The 26,139-nt window shown below is 46.0% G+C and overlaps 1 protein-coding gene across 1 annotated transcript in view; it reads left to right on the top strand.

The window, feature by feature from the left end:
• The window catches only part of KIF5C (kinesin family member 5C), a 150,343-nt gene that overhangs the window by 73,428 nt on the left and 50,776 nt on the right, over positions 1 to 26,139 (top strand). Inside the window, exons 8-12 of the mRNA XM_070423040.1 lie at positions 1,200 to 1,324; positions 4,935 to 5,039; positions 5,402 to 5,550; positions 15,039 to 15,187; positions 24,919 to 25,106. Coding sequence (XP_070279141.1) covers positions 1,200 to 1,324; positions 4,935 to 5,039; positions 5,402 to 5,550; positions 15,039 to 15,187; positions 24,919 to 25,106 — 716 coding nt within the window. The remainder of the gene's footprint in view (positions 1 to 1,199; positions 1,325 to 4,934; positions 5,040 to 5,401; positions 5,551 to 15,038; positions 15,188 to 24,918; positions 25,107 to 26,139) is intronic.

The following is a 26,139-nucleotide window of genomic DNA, read 5'->3' as shown; positions in this document are numbered from 1 at the left end:
AAGCATCATTGAGATTTGATAGAGATTACATTGAATCTGAAGATCACTTTTGATAGTATCGACAGCTTAATATTAAATCTTCTAATCCAAGAACACAAATGTCTTGATTTTTTGTCTTCTTTAATTTCTTTTAGCAACATTTTGTAGTTTTCAGTGTACAGGTCTTTTGCTTCCTTGGTTGTTTATTCCTAAGTATCTTTTTTATTGCTATTTTAAATAGAATTGTTTTCTTAATGTCGTTTTTGGAATGTTCATTGTTAGTATGTAGAAATGCAACTTACTTTTATGTGTTGCTTTGGTATCCTGCTAGTTTGTTGAGTTTATTCTAACATTTCTTTGTGTGTGGAATCTTCAGGGTTTTTTCCCATATAATGTGGTGAGGTGGTTTTAAGAAATGATTGTGAGTAGGGGTTGAATAAAACAGTCACTGGGGTCTCTGCCTGCCTGGTGAACGAAGACCAGGGAACAAAAAGATATTTATTTCCAGTACTCAGTCCTAATGCAGCATATTTAATCTTTGCGCATAGCATGGGTTATAGAAGAGGTGTATGTTTTAATCCATAATACTTCCTAAAGAAAGTTGATGATACTACTGATAAGGCCACACTACGCACATGAAGAAGATAGAGTACGTCAGGGACTGATCATGATGATGAAGGCTGAGCGGGTTAGAGTGAGGCAGGGAAGGAGGCTGTGAGCTCCCCCGGCAGCGGGTCAGCTAGTGTGGGTGCTGGAGGTGGGTCTCTCCGCTGGAGCAGAGAATCTGTTATCTTAAACCAGCGGTTCTCAACCTGTGGGTCGCGGCCCCTGAAAATACATCCTGCATATCAGGTATTTACATTACGATTCATAACAGTAGCAGCATTACAGTTATGAAGTAGCAACGAAAATAACTTTATGGTTGGGGGTCACCACAACATGAGGAACTGTATTAAAGGGTCGCGGCATTAGGAAGGTTGAGAACCACTGTCCCATCAGCTAAGATTTTAGATTAATTTCTTTGCCACTTAAAGGTATTTAACATCTTTCCTTTCTGGAATGAGCATTGCTTTTAAGGAGAAATGGTGGTCTCAGATCATTTTTAAAATTGGCTTGACTTTAAGAAATGGAGCTATTAAATGACTTGTGCTTTTCAGATGAGTGGCTGGCTACCTAAATGTATGTGTTCTTTGTAGAACAGTAACTGTTTTCCTTTTTAGACATGAACGAACACAGCTCTAGAAGTCACAGTATCTTCCTGATTAATATTAAACAAGAGAATGTAGAGACTGAGAAAAAACTCAGTGGGAAGCTTTATCTGGTTGATTTGGCCGGGAGCGAAAAGGTAATTGGTTCTTTATTTGTATTAGCTATAATTTCCCCCTGTTATTTGCTTCACTGTGCAATGGTATAATTTTTATGCCTTTCTATTTCCTGGTTTTAAAGAGCTTTTAAAGTTTCTGATGTTGTGCCAAGATGTTATTAAATTTAACCTTTGCTTCCCTGCTCCTCATTCCCGGTCCTGAAGTCCCTGTTCACGTCGTGGGGTGCTTTGAATGCCAGCTCTGATTTATGCCTAATGGGCTCTGAAGATGACATTAGGCAAGTGTTGGGGTAAACTTAGCTTGGCAGTGAGCATTTGCAAATCTGCCTTTGCCAAGCCCTTCTGAGAAAAGGGAAGAGCTCCACGTTGTTCCAGACGCAAATAGGCCAGGGAAGGGCATTGCGCTGGAATGTGGCGGCCCTGCCTCGGCAGGTGTGTTGCTGATGGAAGATCAGGAACCTGGGCTCTCCCCCTTCCCGGCTTCTCTCTGCAGTGGTGTGGAACGGTGCCTCACGTGGCAGCCTCACTTCTTCCTTCAGGCTACGGGGCTACGAGCCCCAGCCTTTCTCTGGTTTTGTCAGGGCTCTTTTTGGCATCTGTATCCTGTCCCATCCTCTCCCAGGCCCTGGCTGAGGCCATACTTCAGACCGAATAAGCTTCCAGAACCTTCTACCTGCCCCGACCAGCCTCACTTCCATGGCAGCTCCAGACGCTCCTGCTGCCACACCCTGGCTTGGGGACTCTGCCCCCTTGCGGGGGGAGTGGCCTGTCCATCATCACTGCCATTGTGCTGACTGTCCCCAATCAGGGCTCACCCTGGAGCTGTCAGTCTCCTGGACTGTGTCATTGATCCCCACTTAACTGCACCCCGCTGCTGAGGGGCCGGACGCCACCTTATGGCCACTAATATCCCCGTAAGTGATGGCTACTTGTGTTGTTCTCATGTATGCCTTTGTAAAGCCGTGAGCAGAAAATGACCTGGATATTCCTGGTTGGAAATCTAAAATTTTACTGGCATGGGTCTGTACCTTTAAACAGGCGCACCAGACGGGGATGCAGAGCAGCATTGCTTAGTTCCCAACTAACCATTGGCAGCCAGGCTCCACTTTATTGCCACACCAACTGTTTGGGTCCCCACAAGGAGTCCAGTCACCCTTCGCTCTTCCCGAGCTTGTCCTCTTTCCCTTTGGAGCATAGGGATGAGCACTTAGGGCCCAAGTACTGTCCTCTGCACAGGGCTGGTGGTTCTCGCTCATTATGATACTTACGAGACATTTTTTTTTTTAAAAATATATTTTATTGATTTTTTACAGAGAGAAAGGGAGAGGGATAGAGAGTTAGAAACATCGATGAGAGAGAAACATCGATCAGCTGCCTCCTGCACACCCCTACTGAGGATGTGCCTGCAACCAAGGTACATGCCCTTGACTGGAATCGAACCTGGGACCTTTCAGTCCGCAGGCTGATGCTCTATCCACTGAGCCAAACCAGTTAGGGCAATTACGAGACATTTGAGAGTTGTGGTCCCACGCCCTTTCTCCTGCTCACACATGTTTTCCTTTGCTCTATCAAGGGTGGGCAAACTTTTTGACTCGAGGGCCACAATGGGTTCTTAAACTGGACTGGAGGGCCGGAACAAAAGCATGGATGGAGTGTTTGTGTGAACTAATATAAATTCAAAGTAAACATCATTACATAAAAGGGTACGGTCTTTTTTTTTTTAGTTTTATTCATTTCAAACGGCCGGATCCGGCCCGCGGGCCGTAGTTTGCCCACGGCTGCCCTAGATGCATCTACACGGATGTGTCAGTGTGATCTAGGAGAACAGAATTCTGAGCTTTAGTCCCCGATTCCTCTAAGTGGTGTTCTTCCCTTAGGCTGGCGATTGGACATCCCTGGAACTTAAATTTTTCTTTTCTGGAAGAGGAAGGAGTTGTACCTGTCTTGCATATTTCATGGAGTTAAGACGCTCCGATATGAAAGAGTGTTAAACAACCAAAGTGAATAGACTGTATTGTTTGTGGCCCATCAGCTGTATTAGTTCTCTATCTGTAAGCAGGGGTACCCCCACACACAATTCCCACGGAGATGAGAATCTATCCTATTTGAAAAAATCTACCCCTGGACATGCATTCATTCATCTCTGTTGTTAGGAGTTTCTCCTTTATACATAATTGAAACCCGTCTTTGTGCAGTTAAAAATTACTTCCCCACTTTTCTTTCTGTAGACAGCAGCTGCTGACCTGGCATCGTCCGTCCAGTCAGCAGAGCTATGAATCATGTTGAGTTCCCCTTTTTTCTAGCATCTGTGAACTGCTCTCTCCCGACAGCAAATACTATAAATACTAAATTACCAGCAATAACACAGCAGAGGAGGAACTGTGTGTGCTCCCTCTGGCTGCAGAGGAAAAAAGACAACTTCTCGATGTAATATACATTTTCTTGACTTTTCATACCTAAACTAAAAATGTTGATGACACAGTAGCCATTTTTGTAAAGGGCTCTAGTTGAGTGTTTCGAAGATGCTGACTATTTTCAAGGCCACCGGAGGGTTTGGAAGGCGGGATACCTACTGCCTGGGGGTTTGTCCTCTGTGCTTGTCCCTCTTCCTGGTCTCGCATGGCCCAGGTATCACACTGCCCTGGCCAGTGTATTCCATCCAAGTGCAATAATACAAGCTGCACCTTTTTTTGGACTTCTGCTGGCCTGTTTTAATTCCTGTATGCAAATGTGATTTTTCAGAAGTTGATTTTAAACTCTTCTAATGCTCTTTATCTAAACTATTAATTCTAATTAAAGTTGCGTTAATGACTAAAAAGATAGTGTTTTTCCTTATTTTAAAATTTTATTGATTTTTTTTTTTTTAGAGCGAGGAAGGGGGAGAGAGAGAGTGAAAGGGAGAGAGAGAAACATCAATGTGAGAGAGACACATCAGTCGGTTGCCTCTTGCACACATCCTGACCAGGTACGGAACCCACAACCTGGGTATGTGTCCTGACCGGGAATCGAACCTGCCACCTTTTGGTGTATGGGAGGACTCTCTAACCAACTGAGCCACACTGGCCAGGGCAGTTTTTTTTTCTTCTTTTGGATAATTGTACCTTTTTTCCTTGCCATGGTTCAGTGAGGAAGGAACAGAGAGAGTGTGGACAGCCATCCACACCACCCCTTGTCCTTTGCCTGAAGTTGGAGCTCATGGTTTACACGTTCCCAACATGTCCATTCACTGTGGCCCAGACAGCGTTTGCTCCTCCAGCTCCCCCAGCTCCCCCCAGAGTGGAGGCTGTGGCTCAGTGTCGCAGGGCCAGGCCTTTTCCCAGTGACAGCACTTTCGGGCCTGCTTTTCCTGGATGATGTCCCCGGGGAAGCATCCGCAGCTCTACCACTGGAGGCTTTCCAGCCGTTCCCCTAAAGCTAATCGAGAGGAAAATGACAAGCGAGAGAGCAAATCCCCTGCCTCTGGCACAAGGGAAGGTTTTACCAGTGTGATCCTTACTTACTTTTCCTTCTCCTTGTATTTCAGGAGCCAGGAGGATTCACCGCCCCCACCTGCCCCATTTGCCCTCCTGTCAATTGGAATTTTCGACTGTGCTTTGCTGTCCTGTGCAGCTCACTGCTCTCTCTTTCATAGGTCAGCAAAACTGGTGCCGAGGGAGCCGTTCTCGACGAAGCTAAAAATATCAATAAGTCTTTGTCTGCTCTTGGAAACGTGATCTCTGCCTTGGCAGAAGGGACAGTAAGTAATCCTGACCCCATCTATTAAATGATATTATGAGAAGTTGCCTTTTTGGGTCCGTGTGCTCTTTGCCACACACTCCAGAGATTTGCTTGTTTTGGTTTGGAAGGGCCGGAGGGAATCTTGAATCTTGGTGATGGGCACCTTGCTTGCTGGGGGATCTGGTCCATTAAAACGTGTGAATGGAAATGCTAATTTCCCCGAATGGGCACGCTAAACTTTGGCAAGATCCAAAGACCCGGCAACAAATTCTTATTTCACACGTGTTTCTAAGCCCAGTGTCCTCAAAACTAACTTGCTTACCTCTGTGTTTTTTCTTTGAATGGACTGTCACAACCAATGATTTTTCTTTTCCTAAATAGAAAACACACGTGCCGTATCGGGACAGCAAGATGACTCGGATTCTTCAGGACTCTCTGGGTGGGAACTGTAGAACTACTATTGTTATTTGCTGTTCTCCTTCTGTCTTCAATGAAGCTGAGACCAAATCTACATTGATGTTTGGACAAAGGTGGGTGTGGTCTTGCTACTCATGCTGGGAGCTGGGTCATAAGAGTGGCAAGGGCTAGTGTCGGACAGGAAATAGAGTGAAGGGGCAAGTAGCTTGTTACTAAATTGCATCTAACAGGTGATCTGTAAACTTGAGGCATCACTTATTGAAGCCAAAGGCATAATCATGCTTTAAAATAATGGGCAGGAATATGCCAATCAAAGGTATGATGTTAAAAAACAACACTCAAACTTACGATAGATGAGATTGTTGGTGATTCAGTGGAGTGTTGCTTTTGTTCTTCTTGGAATTAAGTCTGAATCCCAGGCTCTGGCCGGGTAGTTCAGTTTGTTAGAGCATCATCCTGATATGCCAAGGTTGTTGTGGTTTGATCTTCAGTAAGGGCACGTATAAGAAGCAATCAATGAATGCATAAATAAGTGGAACAACAAAAATCCTCCCCCCCTCTCTCTCTTTATCCTCCTGCCCCTTCCCCTCTCTCTCTAAAATCAATAGTAAAAAGAAAAAAAATCTGCCTCTCGGTATTACAGGTTTTCAAAGGTATACAACTCAAGACTGGTAACTAACTACCTTTAACTCCAATATTTGAAATTCATTGCAGAGGTGCTGATAGCATACCAGAAACTTAGATGAATGTAGAGTAGTTGCATAAGTATTAAAATGGGGGAAAGGAAGCCTCATACTAACCCTGGGGTAGGAGGCACAGAATATATGTCGAGGAAAGGGCAAAACAGCAGCCATCTTTTCACCTTCAAAATGTCCATGTGAAATTTCTTAGATGTCTGGGCAATGGTAATAGGCAGGCTGCAGAGACACCTCAGTAGCCCTGAAACAACAGTCACGTGTGTGGATTAGTTCAAACCATCCTTTCCTTTCTTGCCCCCCCACCCCACCCCCCCACCCCCGTTACCCAAGGCCTGACCTGCAGTCATGGTCCCTCCGTTCTAGGTGTCACCCCCATCCTCTCAGCCTAGTGACCTCAGGTGCTAGTTCCCAGAATGTTTGGATGCTATGGATTTGGGTCATCTGAGCATCCTTAGTGCTCAGTGGGCTGAGCCCGGACCTCCGGTTGGGAGATGTGAATTCCACTGCAGGCATTCCCTTTAATTCAGAACACTTGTGTGATCTTTAGACTAGTGACCAGCTCCCTGTGGGCTTTAGCAGCTTCATTTTCAGATGGATGTACAGAGCACTCCCTCTACCTTCCTCCTGGGAGTACATTGTTTAGTTACACTCAAGAAATAGTTTAAGATCCCTAGAGACAGCACACATGGGGGTGGGCGTTCTGTATGGGAAATTGTGGCTTGTTTAAACTGCATTAAACCCCAGTCATTTCCTGAGCCCTCAACAGAACATAGAATTACACAGTCATGGCACCTGTGGGCTGTCTAAATAAATAATAATTACACTGAAATTTTGTAGAACTAATATATCTTTTAAACTGGATTTGGGTCCTTTACTTCCTCTCAGATCACTTCCTTGATTAGCCAAATGCTTAGCTCACTGGATTGCAGAAGGAGAGCACTTTCTTTTATAAATGAGTATTTGCTATGGGCAACGTAGAATGCTATGCTGATCATCCTGCCTGCCCTGCTCCCCCAGCTTCTTAAACTTAAGCTTTAACAGTTTCCTCTGAAGACATGTGTGAGCAAACCAGCACCAACTGCATTTAGAAAGGAAACATCTCTTTAAAAGAAATTTTTACCTGCAAGGCAAAAATCACCTGAGCCTTTGCAAGCCAGAGTCATGCTGGAGCATTGGGCTGTCTCTCTCAAGGTTGCTGCTGTCAGTGGGCACTTGCAGCTGTCGATAGGAAGAGTTTAAGGAGCAAGTCCAAATGGTTAGTTTCTTTCTTCTGATCTTAGTGAGACAGTCATTATCATAGTCCTCATCGCCGGCACTTTTTATTAGGGCCTGGTATTGCCAGGCATGTCAGAATCCTCTTAGAAATTTTACTAGGTACGAGGAAATTGAGGCTGAGGTTCAGAGCCATTAGGTGCGGTACCTGAGGCCACACAGCTGGTAAATGACTAACATGTCGGATATCATAGAGTGGAGACTGTATTATTTGACTCGCAGCCTCTTACATCCTGGGTGCTGATCAGGAACCTTGATGAGCGTGGGCCCCCAGGATCAGTGACTCCAGGTTTGAAACTAAGTTCTGTTGACCCATTCTCTCTCTCTCTCTCTCTCTCTCTCTCTCTCTCTCTCTCTCTCCCCACTCCCTCTCTTTCTCTCTCTCTTCTGTGTCAGCCTCGCCTGTAGGAAGAACTGTAGTAACACCCACTTCTGAGAATTGTTGGGAGGATTAAATGAGTTGCTTCAGGTTTTACTTAGCACAGGGCTGGCATGTAATTGGCATTCAGTGATGGCAAGTTCCCCTTCCCCTCCGTCTTCAATGGTCTGCGACAACCGGATGCGCTGAGGCTTGGGAAAGGCACGGTAATGGACGGGTAGGACTGTAATGTGACGGACAGGACTGAATGATGTGGAATTAGAATTAAGTTTCCAGAATGAAAGATGAAGTAAATACTGCTGATAATTTGGGATTCCAGGCATGCCAATTATATTTTCAAATGAAATAGGTTGGCCTCTAGTCTTTTGTCAGGGTCATCTGGATATTGAGCTCCATGAGGGCAGGAACTAGGTTTATCATTGACCTCAGTTGTCTCAACAAGAGCCCAGCACCAGCAGCACACACTACATCAGTGGTTCTCAACCTTCTGGCCCTTTAAATACAGTTCCTCATGTTGTGACCCAACCATAAAATTATTTTCGTTGCTACTTCATAACTGTAATGCTGCTACTGTTATGAATCGTCATGTAAATATCTGATATGCAGGATGGTCTTAGGCGACCCCTGTGAAAGGGTTGTTCGACTGCCAAAGGGGTCGCGACCCACAGGTTGAGAACCGCTGCACTAGATGGTCAATGAATAGGTGCTTATCAAATGAATGAACAGATGAATCTAATGCGGACTGTGTAGGATTCATAGAACACGAGGGCACTTGCTGAACTGTGACACCATTGTGTCCAGAGGTTTGGCTGTGTTTAGATCTGGTTTGTTTTCCAGCCTATAATTAGAAATGTATGAGGTTTTGTTCCATGCCCTCTATCTCCGAGTTGCTTAATGGATTCTTCAAGGACATCTAACTTCTCTGTGGGGCCACTACCTGCTTTATTGTTAAATATATGCATTGAACCCAATTACACAGCAGACACGAGTCTGAACATCGGATTAGACATGGCATCTGATAGCTAATGAGATTAAACACTTTGAACTCAGGAAAGACTGCCGAGCACATCTCAAATTCAGTGTAACGAGTGTTCATTATATTCTTGTTGCAGGGATGGCCAAACCTTAGGGCAGCATGAGATGCCACAGTTATTCCTCCGCAGTCTTTCAAGGACAGGAAGAAAGTCCATGTTTGTTGCTAGGCTATACTGTATTGATGCTCTGAATAAAACAATAGTATAGCCTTTGAAGCGGTAGGAACATGGTAGAGTCCACAGGGGCCCGAGGGCAGCCTACCAAGTCAGCACTCTCCAAGATCCTAGATTAGGTCCTGGAATTTAAAGGGAAAAATTCCCTGTGTCTGTTTCCTGCTTTCAGTGAGGAAGTCTGGCTCTCCTGTATGGTCAGGCCTGTCCCCTTCAGTCCCAGAACGCCCAGCATTGTGTTAGTTAAGCTGTAGAAGCCCTTCTCTGTGTCCTCAAAGAGCTTTGAATTTAGTGGAGGAGGCAACACGTGAATTTCCAGACAGCAGAGCGTCAAAAAGCTGGGCTCTGCGGGAAAGCTGAGCGTTCCTGCTCGAGGGATAGGGCACTCAAATTAGAGCACTCCCATTGATCTTTTATTCTTCTGGCTCCCAGCCTTTTATTTTTCAGTCTTTAATTACTCTTCCCAAGTACTTTTATAGCACTATTCGAAAAGGATATTTATAAGTTTTAGAAGTATGAGCTGAGGGGGGAAAAGGAGACATATGTAGTACTTTAAACAATAAAGAATAATGAAAAAAGAGAAGTGTGCGCTGAAATTACCCAATTATCTGGGAAGCCTATTTAATGTACCTTGATTGGGGGTGGTAATGAGGGAAAAGGGAGCCCTGAGGGGACAGGCCAATCAGTTTGGAGAATTAGCACATCTTTGGCACCAAGAGTTTTGATTGATCCAGTATGAATAATTTAAAGGTTTATTTGTATGTGCAATGTGGAAGAATTGATAATTTAGGGGAAGTAATATTCTTTCTTCTTTTCCTGATGTGCTCTATGTTTTTAATTGCATGCTCAGTTTAATGGCAGCTGGATCAGGCAGAGCCAAAGCCTGAGTGGGGTGCATGCAAAATTCATGTCACCAGAGTTCAATAGCAGGTTCTCTGCAGGGCTGGAGCGAGCACTTTGTCCAATGTAGACACTTGAATACACTTTTGACATAAAATGAAAAAAGACCCAAATCACGCCCTGTTGGGGCCCTGTTGCTGAAGCACCAATAGGGTTAATTACAGCTCTTGAAGCGACAGACACTGTGGATGACAAGTTTAAGCAGAGACCAGATTCTCATCCAGGTTGGTCATTTCTTGATGTTTCTTGGAGACTAGAGCTTTTCAACAGATAAAAGTTAAAGCTTTTAATTTCCCCTTCCCTACGTCCCCCCTACTTACAAGCAGGGAAATGGCCTTACCAGGAAATGGGAAGGCAACATGTAGCAGTCACATTTCCAGAAGAAGGTAGGAGTTTGATCTGGGAACTAGGACTCAGAGCAAACTGAAAGGTGTGACAGTTTTATGTGTCAACTCGGCCAGGCTGTAGTAGCCGATTATTCAATCAAACACTAACGTAGGTGCTGCTATGAAGCTATTTTGTAGATGTGGTTAACATCTACCACCATCAGTTGACAAAGTAGAAGCACATTAGAAACCCTGCCGTTTGCGACTACGTGGATGGACCTTGATGGTATTACGTCAGACAAAAATTAACAAAAATCATATGATTTCACTTATATGTGGAATATAAAACAAAAACAAAACGAATAAATAACAAAAAATAATAAAAAACAAACAGGCAGATAAAAGATTGGTGGTTATCGGTAAGGGGGCTGGAGGGAGGGTGAAATGGTAAAGGGAGTCAGCTGTGGTAACGGATGGAGCCATTCGGTGTGGTGAGCACAGTACAGATGTCAAATTATGTTGCATGCCTGAAACTTAAATAATGCTATAAAACGATCTTACCTCAATTTTTAAAAAAACTTAAAAAGTAAAGCACATTACCCTCCATGTTTTACCCAATCAGTCAAAGGCCTTAAGGACAAAAATGGGAGTTTCTTAGAGAAGAAATTTTGCCCTGAGACTGCAGCGTCAATTTCTGCCTGCGTGTCCAGTCTGCTGGCCTGCCCTATGGCTTTCAGACTTGCCAGTTCCCACAATCATGTGAGCCCAGTTCTTTAGATAAGTAAATAAATGTAAGAAATGTAAGGTATAGCTTTTTATCATAGAGTATATGATATGTATATGATATCTATCTATCTATCTATCTATCCATCCACCCACCCATCATCTCTCTCTATATCTGTCCTGTTGGTTCTGTTTCTCTTGAGAACCCTGACTGATAGAGAAGGCTGCTTCACCACCCTCTCCCACCCCACAGTGGGAGGCTCTCAGTCTCTCTCATACATACACCATTCACAGTGCAGAATCACACATTACGGATTTATCCTGTGCATTGCAGGTGAGGGCTTGTCTAGAGCTCCTTGTTGAAATGCCAGCACTGTCCTGAACATCTGGAGAGGGAAGGAGAAGGCTGAGAACAAGAGGACAGGAAAGTACCAAGAACAAATGTCTTCCTGGCTCTTCCAGGACAAGATAATTAGAAGAAGCTCCAATGATACATAGTCAGTATATTGTTTAGGACTGACTATGGCCAGAAAGTACGAGTATAGGCAATTTTTGAGGAATTAGGTGGAGATGGGATTAATCAGGACGCAGAGGGATGCGAATCAAGTGGTTCTAGGACTTCCCTTCCTCTACAGGGTTGATTCAAGTGCCCAGCTATGAGGATGCCTGTAGAGGGCCATCATGTAGGGGTCTTAACCTCGCTGGTGGAAGTGGACACGATCAGCAGTCTTAGAAGCCTGGCCATATGCTTCTGAACATGTAAACCACAAATTCAGTGAGAGAGGGACCCACAGATGCTGGGGAGGAAATAACAATGCTGCTCACGGGCAGGGCGGCAAGGCCCCCCTCCTCCTGTTCCTCCGTGATCACGTCCGCAGAGTCCTTTGCTGGCTTCACTGTCGCCGTATGGGGGTCTGGGTGGAAGATGTTCTGTGACTTCTGCCCTGTCTGCTGTGGTTGGCCTTCCTTCTCCAAAGGTTAGCATTCATTAGCTCTGAGGTCTTTTAAAAACAGGGTCCTAGTTCCCTCCCTACTGGGAGAAGATATTTGGGGCAAACCTAGATGATCTATTATCTAAATTCTAAGTGGTGTTTCTGAAGCATGTTGAAACAAAGAAAATGACAAAACAGATCTCTGATAATTACACCTTTAAGAATTGGCTCATTTGTGCTAAGTCTTGCTGTTAGGTTAAAAACCTAAGATTAATTAAGGTTCTTTTCCTGCGTGGCCTTTGGTTAGGAGTTTACTCAGTGTCTGCTGTGGTTGTAACTGTGGAGCAGGCATTTATTTGTGCATCTTGGAGCCTCTGGTTGAAAACCTGAGGGTCTTTGGAACTGAATACCTCAGAAACCTTTGTGCTCCTTTGTGAGCGATCAGGTCACGTTGGATTAATCAAACGTCACAGTGAGACTGACCCATCGACGCATAAAGGGTATTAAATTTCCTCCCTCTTTCCATGCAGGGTCTCTTTGGGTGGCTGTGTCCCGAGACTAAAGACTGTCACTGCTCCCATTGGCAGCCTGCTTCTCTTAGCTCCCTCCCGCCGGGCCCCCTCAGCCTACGGGTGGTAATGGCTCCCCATAACTAATGTGGGGTATGCATCATCTCATTATTTCCCAACACTCTCCCATACCTTTGTTAAATCTTCCCAAATCATGCAATATTAGTGGGCCATTAGATTCTTACCAGGACCTTGACTACTGCAGGAGTGGGAGGAAAAGAACTTAAAGGAACTTTGAAAACGAAGACCAGTGACACCAGGGATAGCCCTGCTGGGTCTGCTCACAGACATGCCCTTCGGCTGGACCTGCCTGAGTGTAGCTGCGAGGCTCTCCTCCTCTCGTTCTAGTGTCATTAGAAAACCTCAAGAGACTCTTTGCGATTTAAAATGTGAGATTAGTAGCCTCACAGCGCACCCTTCAATGTCCACAAGCATTTTCAGCCACAGGTTACTTTTCACCTTCTGACTCACTAAGTGGATAATGGCTAATGGATGCTGCGGTGTGTGTGCTGTGTCTGAGGAACATCCAGGGCACCGCCTGGGGGTGTTAGAAGGCGGGTGAGAGTGTGGCCGGGCACAGAATTAATAGTAATACAACTGCTGCCGTTTGAAAAATCAGTTGAATCATGAATGGGGACCACAGCCTCAAGCTACAGTGAATGCGAGAGAGAATTACACTAATTCTTAAGTGGAGTCTTTCATTGAAATTGCTTAACTCCTCTTTTGACAGTTGGGTTATTTAGTTGTCGCTTTAGGAATTAATCTTTGGGATGACATCGGTAGCGCTGGTGAGCACTGCTAAATTTCCTTCATGGAAATAGAAATCCTGTCCAAAATGTCATTTGATGACAACAGTAATTAACCTGAATCACATCAGCTCGTGCTAGCAAGTATGACAGTACAAGAACTAGTGGGAGATTAAAATGAAAAAGGCAATAGCAAATAAAACAGGATATCACATACTTTGAAATGAAGTTTTTACCTCCTTAAAAAGTGAGTAATTGTCTGCATGGACAATTTACCTTTTGATTAGACATGTCTGTTTATGTGTTCATTTATTTTTTATTTATTTTTTTACTAGAGGCCCGATGCATGAAATTTGTGCAAGGGTAGGCCTTCCTTCCCCTGGCTGCCAGCACCGGCTTCCCTCTGGCACCCAGGACCCACGCTTCCCTTGCAGAGGGAGACTCCGCCCACCCACTGCAGCCTGCTGGTTGGTGGCCTGGGCCTCCATCTGCGGGCGATCATGGGGCAACGGCCGGCCCCTGCCCAATTGCATCGCACCCGCCTTGGCTGGCCTGGTGCCAGTGGGTGTCATGTTGGTCCCAGATGGTTGTCCAGATGGTCGTTCCACTGTTCGGCCATTCAGTCGATTTGCATATTATGCTTTTATTATATAGGATTGATTTCAAGAGGAAGAGAGAGAGGGAGAGAAATATCAATGTTGAGAGAGAATCACTGGTCAGCTGCCTCCTGCATACCCCTTACTGGGGATCGAGCCAGCAACCTGGGCATGTGCCCTGACTGGGATGCCAACCACGATCTTCTGGTTTATGGGTCAACACTCAACCACTGAGCCACATCGGCCAGCCTTATGTGTTCATTCTACTTGTAGCTTGCTGTCGTGTTTGTTTGTTTGTTTGTGTATTTTTTAGTATAGGCTAGTGCTGCCATTGCCTTTGCTCTCCCCAGTTGCTCCCTTGAGTTATTGCCCAAACATCCACTGTGGCTTCCCTCCACCCCGACCCCAGCCATATGTCCTAGCAGGTCTCTATAGTAGAAATGGCAAATTGGTGGCTTTTAGATATGTTTGTTAGTCTCGCACATTATTTTGAAAAATAGTTACGAACTGAGAGACACAAATAAAAATCTCAATTTCTGACTTTTGAAAAATGGGATGACCTGGGAATAGTGGCCCTCCATTCCTCTGTGGCAAAAATTGGCTGTGATGGGGGCATGTGCCCTGCAGGGAGCCGTGGTTTCACCTGACCAGCCATGCTTGGTTAGTGACCCGCCTGGCCAGGGAGGTGTGTGTGACATGTGTTCAGCACATCAGGGGTGACTCCAGGTAGTGCGAGGAAGAGAAACAGTTAGTGTTATTTCGGTCTGTATATTATTGGTAAGAGAAAGTGCAAGCTCTAAGAAGCGAGAGGCCTGGTCTCATTTGTCTTGGTATGTGCCATGTTTCATACATGTTAATTGAATTGGAAGGAAGCTCTACTTAGGAAGAGGAATCTGGCAGTGGTATGAAGGTGTTTAAAGGAGAATAGTGACTATTTGAAAAAGGCTTTAACCATAAGTCAGGACTGAGAACACAGATCAAGATGGAGACAGGGACTAGAGAAAGGACCCTGAGAGACAATTCCATAAAAATCCATTGGGTTTAGAGACTGACAGGAGGTAATGAGGAAAAGGAAAAGGTGCATTTGGAGCCTGAGCAGTAAGCGGCGCCATTAATACAGCCAGGCAAGAGGGTGGTAGGTGAAAGCCGCCAGTCCCTCCTGCTCCCCAGTCCCAGTCTTTTGCCGTGAAAGGGATACATGACTTAGCTAATGCTGATGGCTCTGCTTAGCCTTTCCCTTATGTCTCTAACCCAGGGCCAAGACCATCAAGAACACGGTCTCTGTGAACCTGGAGCTGACCGCTGAGGAATGGAAGAAGAAATATGAGAAAGAGAAAGAGAAAAACAAGACTTTGAAGAATGTTATCCAGCATCTGGAGGTGGAGCTAAACAGGTGGAGAAACGGTGAGGCATGGAGCGGAGGAGCGAGGCACAGTGTGTGCTGCTTTTACCACGGCCTTTGGCATCCGGGGCACTTGGGAGAGAGCGATGATGGGGGGTGGCGGGGGGTGGGGGGTGGGGGTGGGGGGGCGTGGCTTGTCCTGTCTTACAGCAACCTGCGTGACCGGCAGATGTTTTCTCATTCCCAGCCCACCCTGTCACTTGGCTGATGTGCGTTCTTAGGGTGGGCAAGTGACTGTTTGCAAGGTTGCCTTAATCTGTTTCCAATGAGATGCCCCTCTGTCTGTTACTGTAGTTCACCCTCTGGAAGCCGGGTCTGAGGGTCAGAGGGCAGCGCCTGAGACTTTGTGGCTCAGATCGCTTTCATTAATGACAACTGTCGTTCTCGCCCATGCCAGTTCTATAATTGATTTGAGGTTAAAGTTGCCTCTGGTAAATATTTGCTTTTTTTCTTTGTCCTTTTCCCCCATTTCATTTTCATGCTCTGCCTCTTCAGAGCCACAAATAGAAGGCTCCTGAAAGCTTGGCGCTAAAATGGAGTCTTAAAGGCTTGTTTCGTGACTCGTTTTTCTTTTTCCTCAAAACATTCTCTTTGGTTCGTTCTGCTGGAATAAAATATCTCAGGCAGCTGACGTGCAGTGGGCGGGTGGGTTGTGGGTGAGGCGTTGAAGAGGGGTTTTCAGATCTAACTGCAGACAGATTACTTCCACTGAAATTTCAGCATCGTGATGGAAGTTCAAAGGTAGAAGTTCATTATTTTTTTAACTGTAGTAAGGCAGGTTGGTGTGTGTGGGGATAGTGGCTAGTTGGATTTTTGCTGCTGTGTTCCATGTGTGTTCGGTGCTGCGGCAGACCTCAGTGTGGGTGACTCAGAGCAGGGGCTGCCATGCAGGTTCTCGAGGTGACCTGTCTGTTTGTCACTGCAAAGTCAGCAGCAGATCGTCTTGCGATTATATGCCACTGCTTTTTGCTAGGGAGGGTGGGGTGTCATTGAGCTTCTGTTCAATTGAAAAGCAAAGCAGGATTCAAGAGCGGTTCAAGAAATGACCCAGTAGCCTAAATAACATGATTCTTTTCTTTTTGGGAGATTTCCTAGCTGCACACGTGTTTTGAAAGCTGCTAGAATAATTGAATAATTCAGCACCTGGGCTGGTGGGTGCTTCCTTGTGATTTGGCAGTAGCAGGAGAGTGGGAGGGATGCTTGGCAGAGCAGGGAGCGGCCACATTAAATTTGGTTCTATTTCTGGGATGCTCTTGGGTCAGTTCTCTGCTGGGCGACTGGGACTTCATCAAGCCTTTGGTACAGGGAGGGGGACTGGCCTCGGAAATACTGTGGAGTAGGCAACTAACCTTTTTCTGTTCTTTCCTGTCCCTTGCCAAGCTCTCACCTTTCAGTTTCCCACCCCTCAGTCAGCCTGTCCTCTGGGCCTGCCCGCTGCCCTGCTTACCTGACCCGCCTCATGCCTTGCCCGCTCTCCCCCTGCTCTTGGACTTTGCATGTGGCATCAGCTTAACTGTTTGTTCCACTACCTTGCGGGTCCACTCAGAAATTTACTGTTGCCCATGCTCTGTAGGGTGAGATCCTAGGTATGCCCTTAAGTTCCATAATTTGGGGAAATGAATGTATGACTGATTTCTGGCACATGGTAGGCTTTCATAAATGTATGTCAAGTAAACATAATGCAGTGCTGGAGATTAAAGTTGAGTAGTCAGACTCGGTCTCTGCCTTCACCTGCTTACAGTCTAAAGTGGGAGGTAGATTCCAGCCAGAATCAGTAAACCTGTGGTGGTTGGTAGTCCATGCCAAAAGGGAAAGTCTAAGGTGCTAAAAGTTATCACAACAAGAGGCCCTAACCTTGACCAAGAAGTCAGTGAAGGTGTCCCCCAATAAGCGACATAGGGAATCAGATCCAAGAGAGACAGAGCAGTAAGCCAGGTGCAAGGAGGTGCAAGGTGGAAGTTGGGGTGAAAGTGGAGGCAGCCACGGTTACAGTGTCCCTGAGGGGTGGGGCAGGAAGGCCAGTGTGGAGAGCTAAGGTGGGAGCACTGGCTTGAGCTGGGCAGGAGGGGTAGGCAGGCCTGTCCTGTGTAGGGCGGGGCAGCTCTTGTTCAGGATGTTGGTCATTATCTTGGAAGCAGCGAGAAGCCATTCAAGGATATTAAGAAATTAGCCTTTTGAAGATCCATTGATTGTGTTGGAGAATGGACTGGAGAGGGTGGGAGGAGGGTCTGGAACCAGGATGGTCATCCAGGGGGGAGATTTCAATAGCTGAGTGGAGAGACAGGGCATTGGAAAGAGAGAGGTATTTGGGAGGTGAAATCACACAGCTTGGCCAAGAGTGGGCTGTGTAAAGAGCATGCCAAGTCTCTGGCTTGCTGAGTTTGGTGGAGGGCGGAACCGTGTACTGAGACAGGAAGCACCAGAGAACCAGGCTGTAGACCAGGGAGAGGAGTAGGGGACTGCGGGTGCCTGTGGAACATGCCAGGTTAAAATATCAGGTGAGAAGTCAGGTCTGAGAGGAGCTGCCTGAACTAGAGGGAGAAATTGGAGTGTCATCCATCTCTAGGAAGTAACTGAAGGTCCCCTGTGGACTAGGGAGAGGGGAGCGGGAAGAAGAGCAGCGGGAGGTGGTCTTGTGAGACTCCCGCCTCCTGTTACCATGGAATCCCTGAGTGGCTGTGCTGGGGGGAGGGAGCTCTGCAGAGCTCTCTTGTCCGTCAGAGCTCACACAGCATTTTAACGGCGATTTTTCTGAAAGCAAAAGTTCTTGAATGTAGACAACCAGCTCTAATAATATAACTTTCAGGCTGGTGGAGTAGTCCCTTGTCCAGCTGTGAGGGAAGGGCTAGCTCAAGGATTAACTACATCACACATGCAGCAAACCCCCAGGCTTGTTGTTACAGTCCTAGGCTGGGGTGTAACCCTCAGGTGGCCCTTGTGGTTTCGACAGGTTGAAAGACTCGCCCGAGGTGACTCTGTCCCTGGGAGAGCTGGGATCTGAGCAGAGGAGCTTGACTCCTAAGTTCATCCTCTTCCCACTGTGGTGCAGCCTGCACTCTCCTCGAGGTTCGTGTTTGAGCAGCTGGATGGACCACGCCAGAAAGGAAGGGACTCCACAGTGTCCCGGGCACCGGCTCTAACGCCTCGTCATCATGAGGGCATGGCTGGCTTGTGTCAACTAGGGAACTGGGGTTTTGAAAGTGGAGTGCCTTCCACTAAAACCGAAGTGATACGATAGTTCCAACATTCTTTTGAAGTTTAACACACACGTTGGTTCTAAACTTGTGGGAGCGGCCACCAAGCTCACCTCATTGATTCCCGATACTGACATTACGCATTATGGTTTGAACAAGTTATGAGAGCATTGTCAGTAGCACTCGCCCTTCCCCGGAGAGGAGATTTCTTTCCTTGCGTGGTGTGTTTATAATTTAAAAGTGTGGCTGCCCTGCTGTCCTCCAGCTGTGGGAAGCGAGAGAGATGGAGTGTAGCAGAAAAGAGTGTGCATGTGTGTGCATGTGTGTGCTTTTTCTGTAGAGTGAGGTAGGAACACAAAGGAGCAGGAAAGGTAAAATACTCTGATGCCCCAACAGCAAACCAGGTCCAGGCAGATAATGGAAATAAGTGAAGGGAGGAAATAAGTTAGCAGTAATGGCACTGTGCTGTGCAAAGTCACTCAGGTTGAGAAATACTATCCTGTTGCTGCCTATAGGCTGTCCCTCCGCCCCCAGCCTTTACCCCCTTCAACCTCTCATAGCTGAATGGGCCACTTCAGAATGCAAGCCTGGCAGTCAGTTGCTCCTCTGGGCAGAGGAGAACATGGATTCTCCGAATATGGCCTGTAATTGCAAATGTATATATGACACCAAGCCTAAGTCATTTCTGCCATTGCCATCAAGGCAGATGGTTCAGGGCATGTGCATAGTGGCTTAAGGAGAGGCCACACCTTGTTTTTATAAAGAAGGAAGGGGCAAAGCCACCCACTCTCCTGGTGTCATTCCCCACTGTGCCAGTGAGGGTCCTGGGGTTGCAAGCCACAGGAATTGACCCTGGTGGTTTACACAGAAAGACAATGCATTAGAAGGCTCTGGATGACCCCAGAACCAAACAACAGCCGAGGAACCAGCCTCACACAGTGAAGCTGGGGCTGCTGCTGAGACACAGGCAACAGGGGAAAATCGACAGGTTCATAAAGGGGTGCATGCGGGTGAATCCCTGGGAATGTCATCTCCTCTTTGCATTCTGTGATTCAGACCCAGGGGCCCAAGAGAGAAGGAGATAGAGCGCGTGGTGCTGTGCTTGCCTGGGGAAGGCAGGACGCATTCTGATGTGCTGTCTGACCCAGGCCACCCGCCTTGGATAGGCTCATTCCTCATGAGGAACTTGAGGCCCTGTTATGAGAACGGGTGTTGAGGGGCTGAAAAACAACGCACGTCCACCACTGTCTGCTAGTGACATCTTGTGGGCTGAAACCTAGTGACAGCCTTCCTTCGCATCTGGAGGCTCTGGTGGCAGCTTCAGCCGCATGGAAATTTGTTCAGCTACTTGCTTAAGGACAGATAGATAATGTGGGCAGCTATCAGAAATAAGATTTTGTTGTATATTGATCATATGTATGGGAAGGACTCAAACAATCCTAGAAATGGGGATAGATTTAGGTAGTTGGGTTCAGAGTGAATTTCGGCTTCCACTTCCCCAACCCATCAAGAAGACCACATAGGATGGGGAGGCGGGTGTTGAAGGACTGGGCATGTGATGTTCAGAAGGGTTGGGTGGGTCTATAGCTCTCCCATTGAGAGAACTGCCAGGTTAGTTTTCACACAGGCCCTCTCCTCAGGTATGACTTGGAATCTTGCCGTTTGAAAAATGATACCTTAGGGGCTTACGTCAGAAAAGGAGGCCCTGAAATCCAGGTGTCACAGGGCCGGGAAATGACCTGACAAGGTGGCATAACTGCAGCATCTCTTGAATAAAATATAATATTAAACAACAGAGCAGATGTAGACTTCCCCATCTGCTGACGTCATGCAAAAATCACGTCATCACAGGCTGAGAAGGCATGGAAAAATTGGCAGTCTCCTGAGCAGATTTCTCCAGGTTTAAAACCGGCCAGGCCAGCCGGCTTGGTTCCCTAACGAGCTAAGTCTGTAACCTTGGGTCTGACTGGGGCTTGGGGAAACTGTGTGGCCCCCATGGTTGGCACACATTTAGCATTAATTACGATGAAGGTGCGGGTCCCCTGCCTGGGTTCCTGATTACCAGAGTGGATGCTCAGAAGTTAGCATTTCACTGAGAGGTCTGCTTTGCTAGGCATAAGAGCTTGTAGGCACACTGTTAGGCACAGTGTTTGCTTGTGCCTCTTGCTTCTTTTGGGCACAAGCAAACTCTGACAGAAACCCTGACCACCAGAAGAATGGTGCGGCCAATCAGGAGTCAGGACTGTAAAGAAGGTGCAGAGTCCTGGGTGACCAGCTTATTAGAAAATTTCTCTAGAAGGGATTAGAGAATGTCTTAAGCTGCTTACAATATTTTTAGGAACTAGGGTAAAAGATGGATGCTATTTTCGTGAAAAATAATCCCATAAAGGAATGATTTTTTTAAAACCTCACATTTATATAATGATATCTTGTGGCTAGCTGCTCTTACCTGTCTGGCAACTTAAAGATTTCCTTTCCTTTCTATATCAAAGTTTCTTTGATATAGAAATGTCCTACCACTAGGTCTGCCACTGGCCCTGTTGGTCTACACCCCCCCCCCCCCCCCCCCCCCCCCCAGCAGGTCTCTGTGGTTTCCGGGAGAAGCTGGGAGGGACCAGCACAACCTGTCCTGGAGTTTAGCGAGAGTGCAGTTACCTTCCTGTGTCCTTACAGGCTTCAGGGACTCGACCTATGAAAAGGACAACTAGCTCCTTGCCATTTCACGTGTGAAATTTTAATGAATTACTGACAGTCTAATGGTTCTCTCTCTCTCTCTCTCTCTCTCTCTCTCTCTCTCTTTCTCTTTCTCTCTCTCATAAACACAAAATCAAAAAGCCTGTTTTGGAGTTTTTAACTAATAACCATAACAGGAATTTTTGATTAGTCTGTTATTCTTATTTATTGCAATTGATGGATTTCTACTTTTTGTAGAAATATTACCTGTACCCTCTGGGGGTTTTCATTTTATAATTAAAATGCTCTGCAAACCTCATAGGTGTGCTCCAAGTCAGTGCTCTGTGTACAGACACATCTTTTTAGTCCTTATAGGTAATTACAGCTGACAATAGGAAATGCCAGAGTGCTTCTTTAAAGAGGGAAGGGCTAGGGGGAGGGGGAGGGGGAGGGGAGCTTTCATTCAAAAAAATCAGGTGCTTTACAATATTACAAGCTCTTTCCCTGTGGACAGGCATGAAGCCTCAGGGGATAAACTGAGAGAAATTTGCTTTTAATGCAAAGAAGGAGAATAAAAATAAAATAGGTGCTAATCTTCATTTGGTAGTCCTTTTCTGTTCTCCCGCCACCAGATTTTAGGGCCTTATTTCTCGGGGTTTGTGCGCAGCTGTCTTCCTGTTACAATCAGTTACTCCTTAATCACCTCTCGGGGGTTCTGGGGAGAGCCGGTCTGCAGTGCAGGGGATCTTCTCGATGACGGTGGTGAGATTGCCATGGAGACAGACTGCCTAGTGTCAGGCCGTGCACAGAGTTGGGAATTTATAATCCCCAGACGTGTTTGTGAGCCGGACAGTGTAGTTACCAGGGACGCTTCTGGAAGTCATTTTCTCGGCCCTTTGAAGGGCAGTGGTGCTGGGAACATCAGCTCCGGGTCCTCTCCGGGCAGGAGCTGTGCTCTCCACCGATGCCTGCTGCTTTTGTTCCTGCGTGTTGCTTTGTTCTCTTTGGCCCGAACGGCTGCTGCAAAAAATAATTCCGACTGCCTGACCTTTAGAAGGACTTGTTGTGTCGATGGAGCTTTCTGGGGGATGTGTTGATGCTTCGATTCAGAGAATTCGTCAAGAGAAACCAGAAAGTCTGCTGTAGGTTTCAAATGTGTTTTAATAATAACAATGAAAGTAAACCTGAAAGAGGCTTGCATAGATATATTGCATTTTAATTTTGGAAATGAGCTCTAACCACAAAGGTATTGTGATGAGCCCAGAAACAACTAATCTCAGAATAACTAAAAATAGTAATTTATCTGCAAAGCCTAAAAGAATTGACAATTTGTCAGGGAGAGGAGGGGTAAGAGATGGACTTTAAACAATAACACCTTTTGTGTTGTACAGATACTATTTTAATTAATCTTTAGAGCAATGCTGTATTAGAGGCATTATCATTTCCTCTCCTTTGTAAAAAGCAAGCCAGGAGGTTAAGCAGGCGGTGGGCCTGTGATTAATTAGTCTGTGAAAGGAGCAATGTGGCTCAGTGTCCCGACAAGCGCTGGAAACATTTATGCAGTCGGCTGATCCCTTTCAGGGACCTGGTGTCAGCGTGGGTGAGCTTGAACCTCTCCCGCCTGGGACCACCTGGCACTTGGTGTTGTTCTGATTCCTCCGTGGGAGATGGGAGCAGCTCCGGGAGGAGGCGGGGTGAAACCTGTGGCTTTAGTTGGAGCAGGTGACTTGGTGCTAGGTTGTGGGGTTTCATTCCTGGCTCCTGCCTGCCCCAAGGAATTGAAACACACGCAGGGCAGCTCCTTAGCTCACACCAGCCTTATAAGAAGAGCACTGCCTCTATGGCTTTTTGGAACCAAATAACACAGCGACACGTGTCTCTTCCAGATATTTTTGTATCTCACTTCTGGACTTGGGGCGAGTTGGCCTATGGGTAATATGACCAACATCCGACTGGCTTGAGGTCTAGCACAGTTAAGAATTCACCATCATTTTAAGCTGAAAGATCAAATTCCTACTGTACTAGGTTGCCATGTTCACAAATTTCATAAGCTGGAACTGAAGAATTAGAGATACAGTCATGAGCCAAGCAGAGAAAGGACATTTACCAAAGTGTTAGTGGTGACTTCATCTGGAGAGGGAGAAATTGGGAGGTAGGGATGTCAAGTTTTACTGTATACACTGTGGTTAGAAATGATGTGTGTGTGTGTGTGTGTGTGCGTGCACGTGTGTGTGTACAATTTTTTTAAAGCAAAAAAAATGCTTAAGAACTAAAACATGGTACTGCTTTTATGGCCCGGGGTTTAGCAGACTGTAGCGAATATAAGTCCTTTAATTGGGTGAAATTCAGTCAGCACACTAAGGTTGTTGGGGGATGTTTTAAACCAGGGTTGAAACTGAATGAAATATTGATCTGGTTCAGGTTCAGTTCAAAGGCTACTCTGATATTCTGGTTTTGCTTTTAGGTCAATAATTTTAGGAAAAGGTTTGGGTCTAGCTGAGCTTTAGGAGGAAAAAGGGTTGGCTCAGTTTTATATTCAACAAAGTAATAGTTGATTCTACATTTTGCTTCAAGTTTCTGCTTAAAACAGAACTGTGATACAAGTGAAGTCGTTTGGTGTTAATTTTATTGGGTATGAAGGCCATTTGTGATTATCAGTTTGATAATGGAATCTTCAGCAGCAAAACTTACACATCACAAAGTGCTTTGTTTATATTGAGATACATGTATACAGTGTTCAGGTGGGTTCCTGGAGACATGATTTATATTGTTTATGAATCTACGGATTAGGATCTCAGTTCTGTAGTGTGTGTTTTTTTAAGGACTTTCCTCTGGCGCAGAACAGTTTTCCTGGGGAATTTCCACAAAATGCATTTTATGGGCTAAGTGGAGTGAGGCTTGGAACGTTGCAGACACTCACTGATGGTAGCAAACTGAGTGTGAAGTTGATGGTAAACATTGTGATGGGGAAAGTATGTTTGGTTTTGGTTTGCTTTCCAAGAAGATATTTGAGAGACTCCGTTGGGCCACATGGTTTTCATAGCATCCTTTTTATGCAGCGCATCTCTGCAAGGTGATTTTCTTGGTGGGGATAGCCATTGGCCAGCTTGAGAACTTCACCTTTTTCCTCAATTTGCATGGTCAGACTTGGTAATGCTTCTTTCGAAAGCCCAACAACACCATCTGCAGACTGAGAAGTAGTATGTAAGGTCTCTGCATGATACTCTAGATTGGCTGCTTTTTCTTTCTTGGGAAAACCTGGCATTGCAGGATATTATTCTGTTTGAACTTTCCAGTAGAGCCAGTTAATTCCGACTTCCTGCAGGAGAGAGTGGCTGATGGTGGAATATGTGACTGTGCGGTGCCAGTCTGGGTCCCTGGGTCCATGGTTACCTGGCTACCTGCTTTGGATTCAGAGAGCTGAAAGTTAGGGAATTTGGGCCCTGCAATGTTCTTTTAAACAATGGCAAATTTGTTCCTTGATGTGGCTGTTTCCATTAATGAAACAGTAACCTAATTAATTGGTAATTAGGATGCCTCAGAGGTCCGTTTCCCTTTGAGTCAGTCACTAGAGAACGCATGATTCTAGTAAAGCCCCAGCATGTTCCTCAGAAGTAAAGTGTAGCTGACAGTTCTGAGCATTGCTGCACATTGGGTTAGTTAAGAGCTTCTGTGGTGGAACCAGTTTTGGTCATTTAATTATAATCTTTCTTGTCAAATGGAAAGAATGTGAACGATCGCTCTATATAAGAGCTCTTCATTGTGTCCTTTAGTCTTGTTCATGGGAGTGACTGGTTTGGGAACTCCCCCTGGAGGGCTGCGTGCGAATTTCTTCAATCCCCACCCCTTTGGGCTGTGTTTTGCAGGAGAAGCGGTGCCTGAGGATGAGCAGATCAGTGCTAAGGACCAGAAGACCCTGGAGCCCTGTGATAACACCCCCATCATCGACAACATTGTTCCCGGGGTCGATGCTGTGGTCGCCAGCATCTCTGCTGAGGAGAAGGAGAAGTATGACGAGGAGCTCTCCAGTCTCTACAGGCAACTGGATGATAAGGTCTGTAGCCAGAGACTCTAGTCTTCGCTCTGGGGCAAAGGCTAACGGTGGCAGGTCCCCGCACTGCTGACCAGAAGCCGCTTCCAGCCCTGTGTTCTGAGGTAGGGCTGCAGACTGACGTTTATGTCTAGCTTCCCAGTGTTTGCCCAGCTCTTGATTGGGCAGAGTTAGGGAACTTTGGAACTTCCATGGAAATTTGATGGGAAGAGGGGAGTGTTGGCCTCTATACACAGACAGTCTTCACTTCTAGAAACTGGACTGGGGCTGGTCATGCATGAGAGAAGGATTAGCGGTGAAAGTGTGCATGATCTTTGTTTAATTCTCTCTCCTTTTCTTCTCTGGGCATACTCCTCACCTCTGTGGAACTCCCACAGTGGTTCCAGCCATGGGGACAAGGGTGGGGGCTCCCAAACCACAAGTGTGTGCTTTAATCGTGTAGCTCATGGGGATGGAGCCCACAGTGTGGTGTGTGGTCTGATTGCTTCTATGTTATTGGCAGAGCTGTTTTCAGGGCATCGTCTTGAATGAAGTCGTTTGAACATGCTGATTAGGGATGTCCTTTTTTATGGCAAACTTTTTGGGACACAGTCAGGTCAGTGCACAAGTTGGAACAGAGGAAAAGAGATGTCACAGTACATTGTGTATCATTCATCCCAGTGGAGGTCAGGTTAGGAATCCCAGAGGCACAGGAAATTAAATTGATGTTTCACATGATCTTGGCATGCTGCCCTTGGAATATTCGAAATCCTTTCAGTTCATTTCATCAGGGTTGCTGATATTTTTAGTCTGATTTAATCTTTTCTGCTGTAGTTCAGCTCAGAGTGCTCAGGGACACCTCTGGCTTGAATGAAACAGCTTTGTTATGCTAACTTTGCCATTAATCTCACAGGCCTCTCTTTTGAGTAAAACTCAGAGTCTGGTGTCACCTTTACAAGGGAAATGTGACTGGTTGCCTTAAGGAAGCTTGTTCTGCTTTGAGTTTGTGACTCTGGGAGTTGGCATTATAATGGCAGTGTTAAACTGGGGTCACCCT

Source organism: Myotis yumanensis, unplaced genomic scaffold (assembly GCF_028538775.1).
Source record: "Myotis yumanensis isolate MYYU_CA2020_CCGP unplaced genomic scaffold, mMyoYum1.0.hap1 SCAF_8, whole genome shotgun sequence".
NCBI lineage: Eukaryota > Metazoa > Chordata > Mammalia > Chiroptera > Vespertilionidae > Myotis > Myotis yumanensis.
This window is presented reverse-complemented; position numbering and strand designations above follow the sequence as displayed.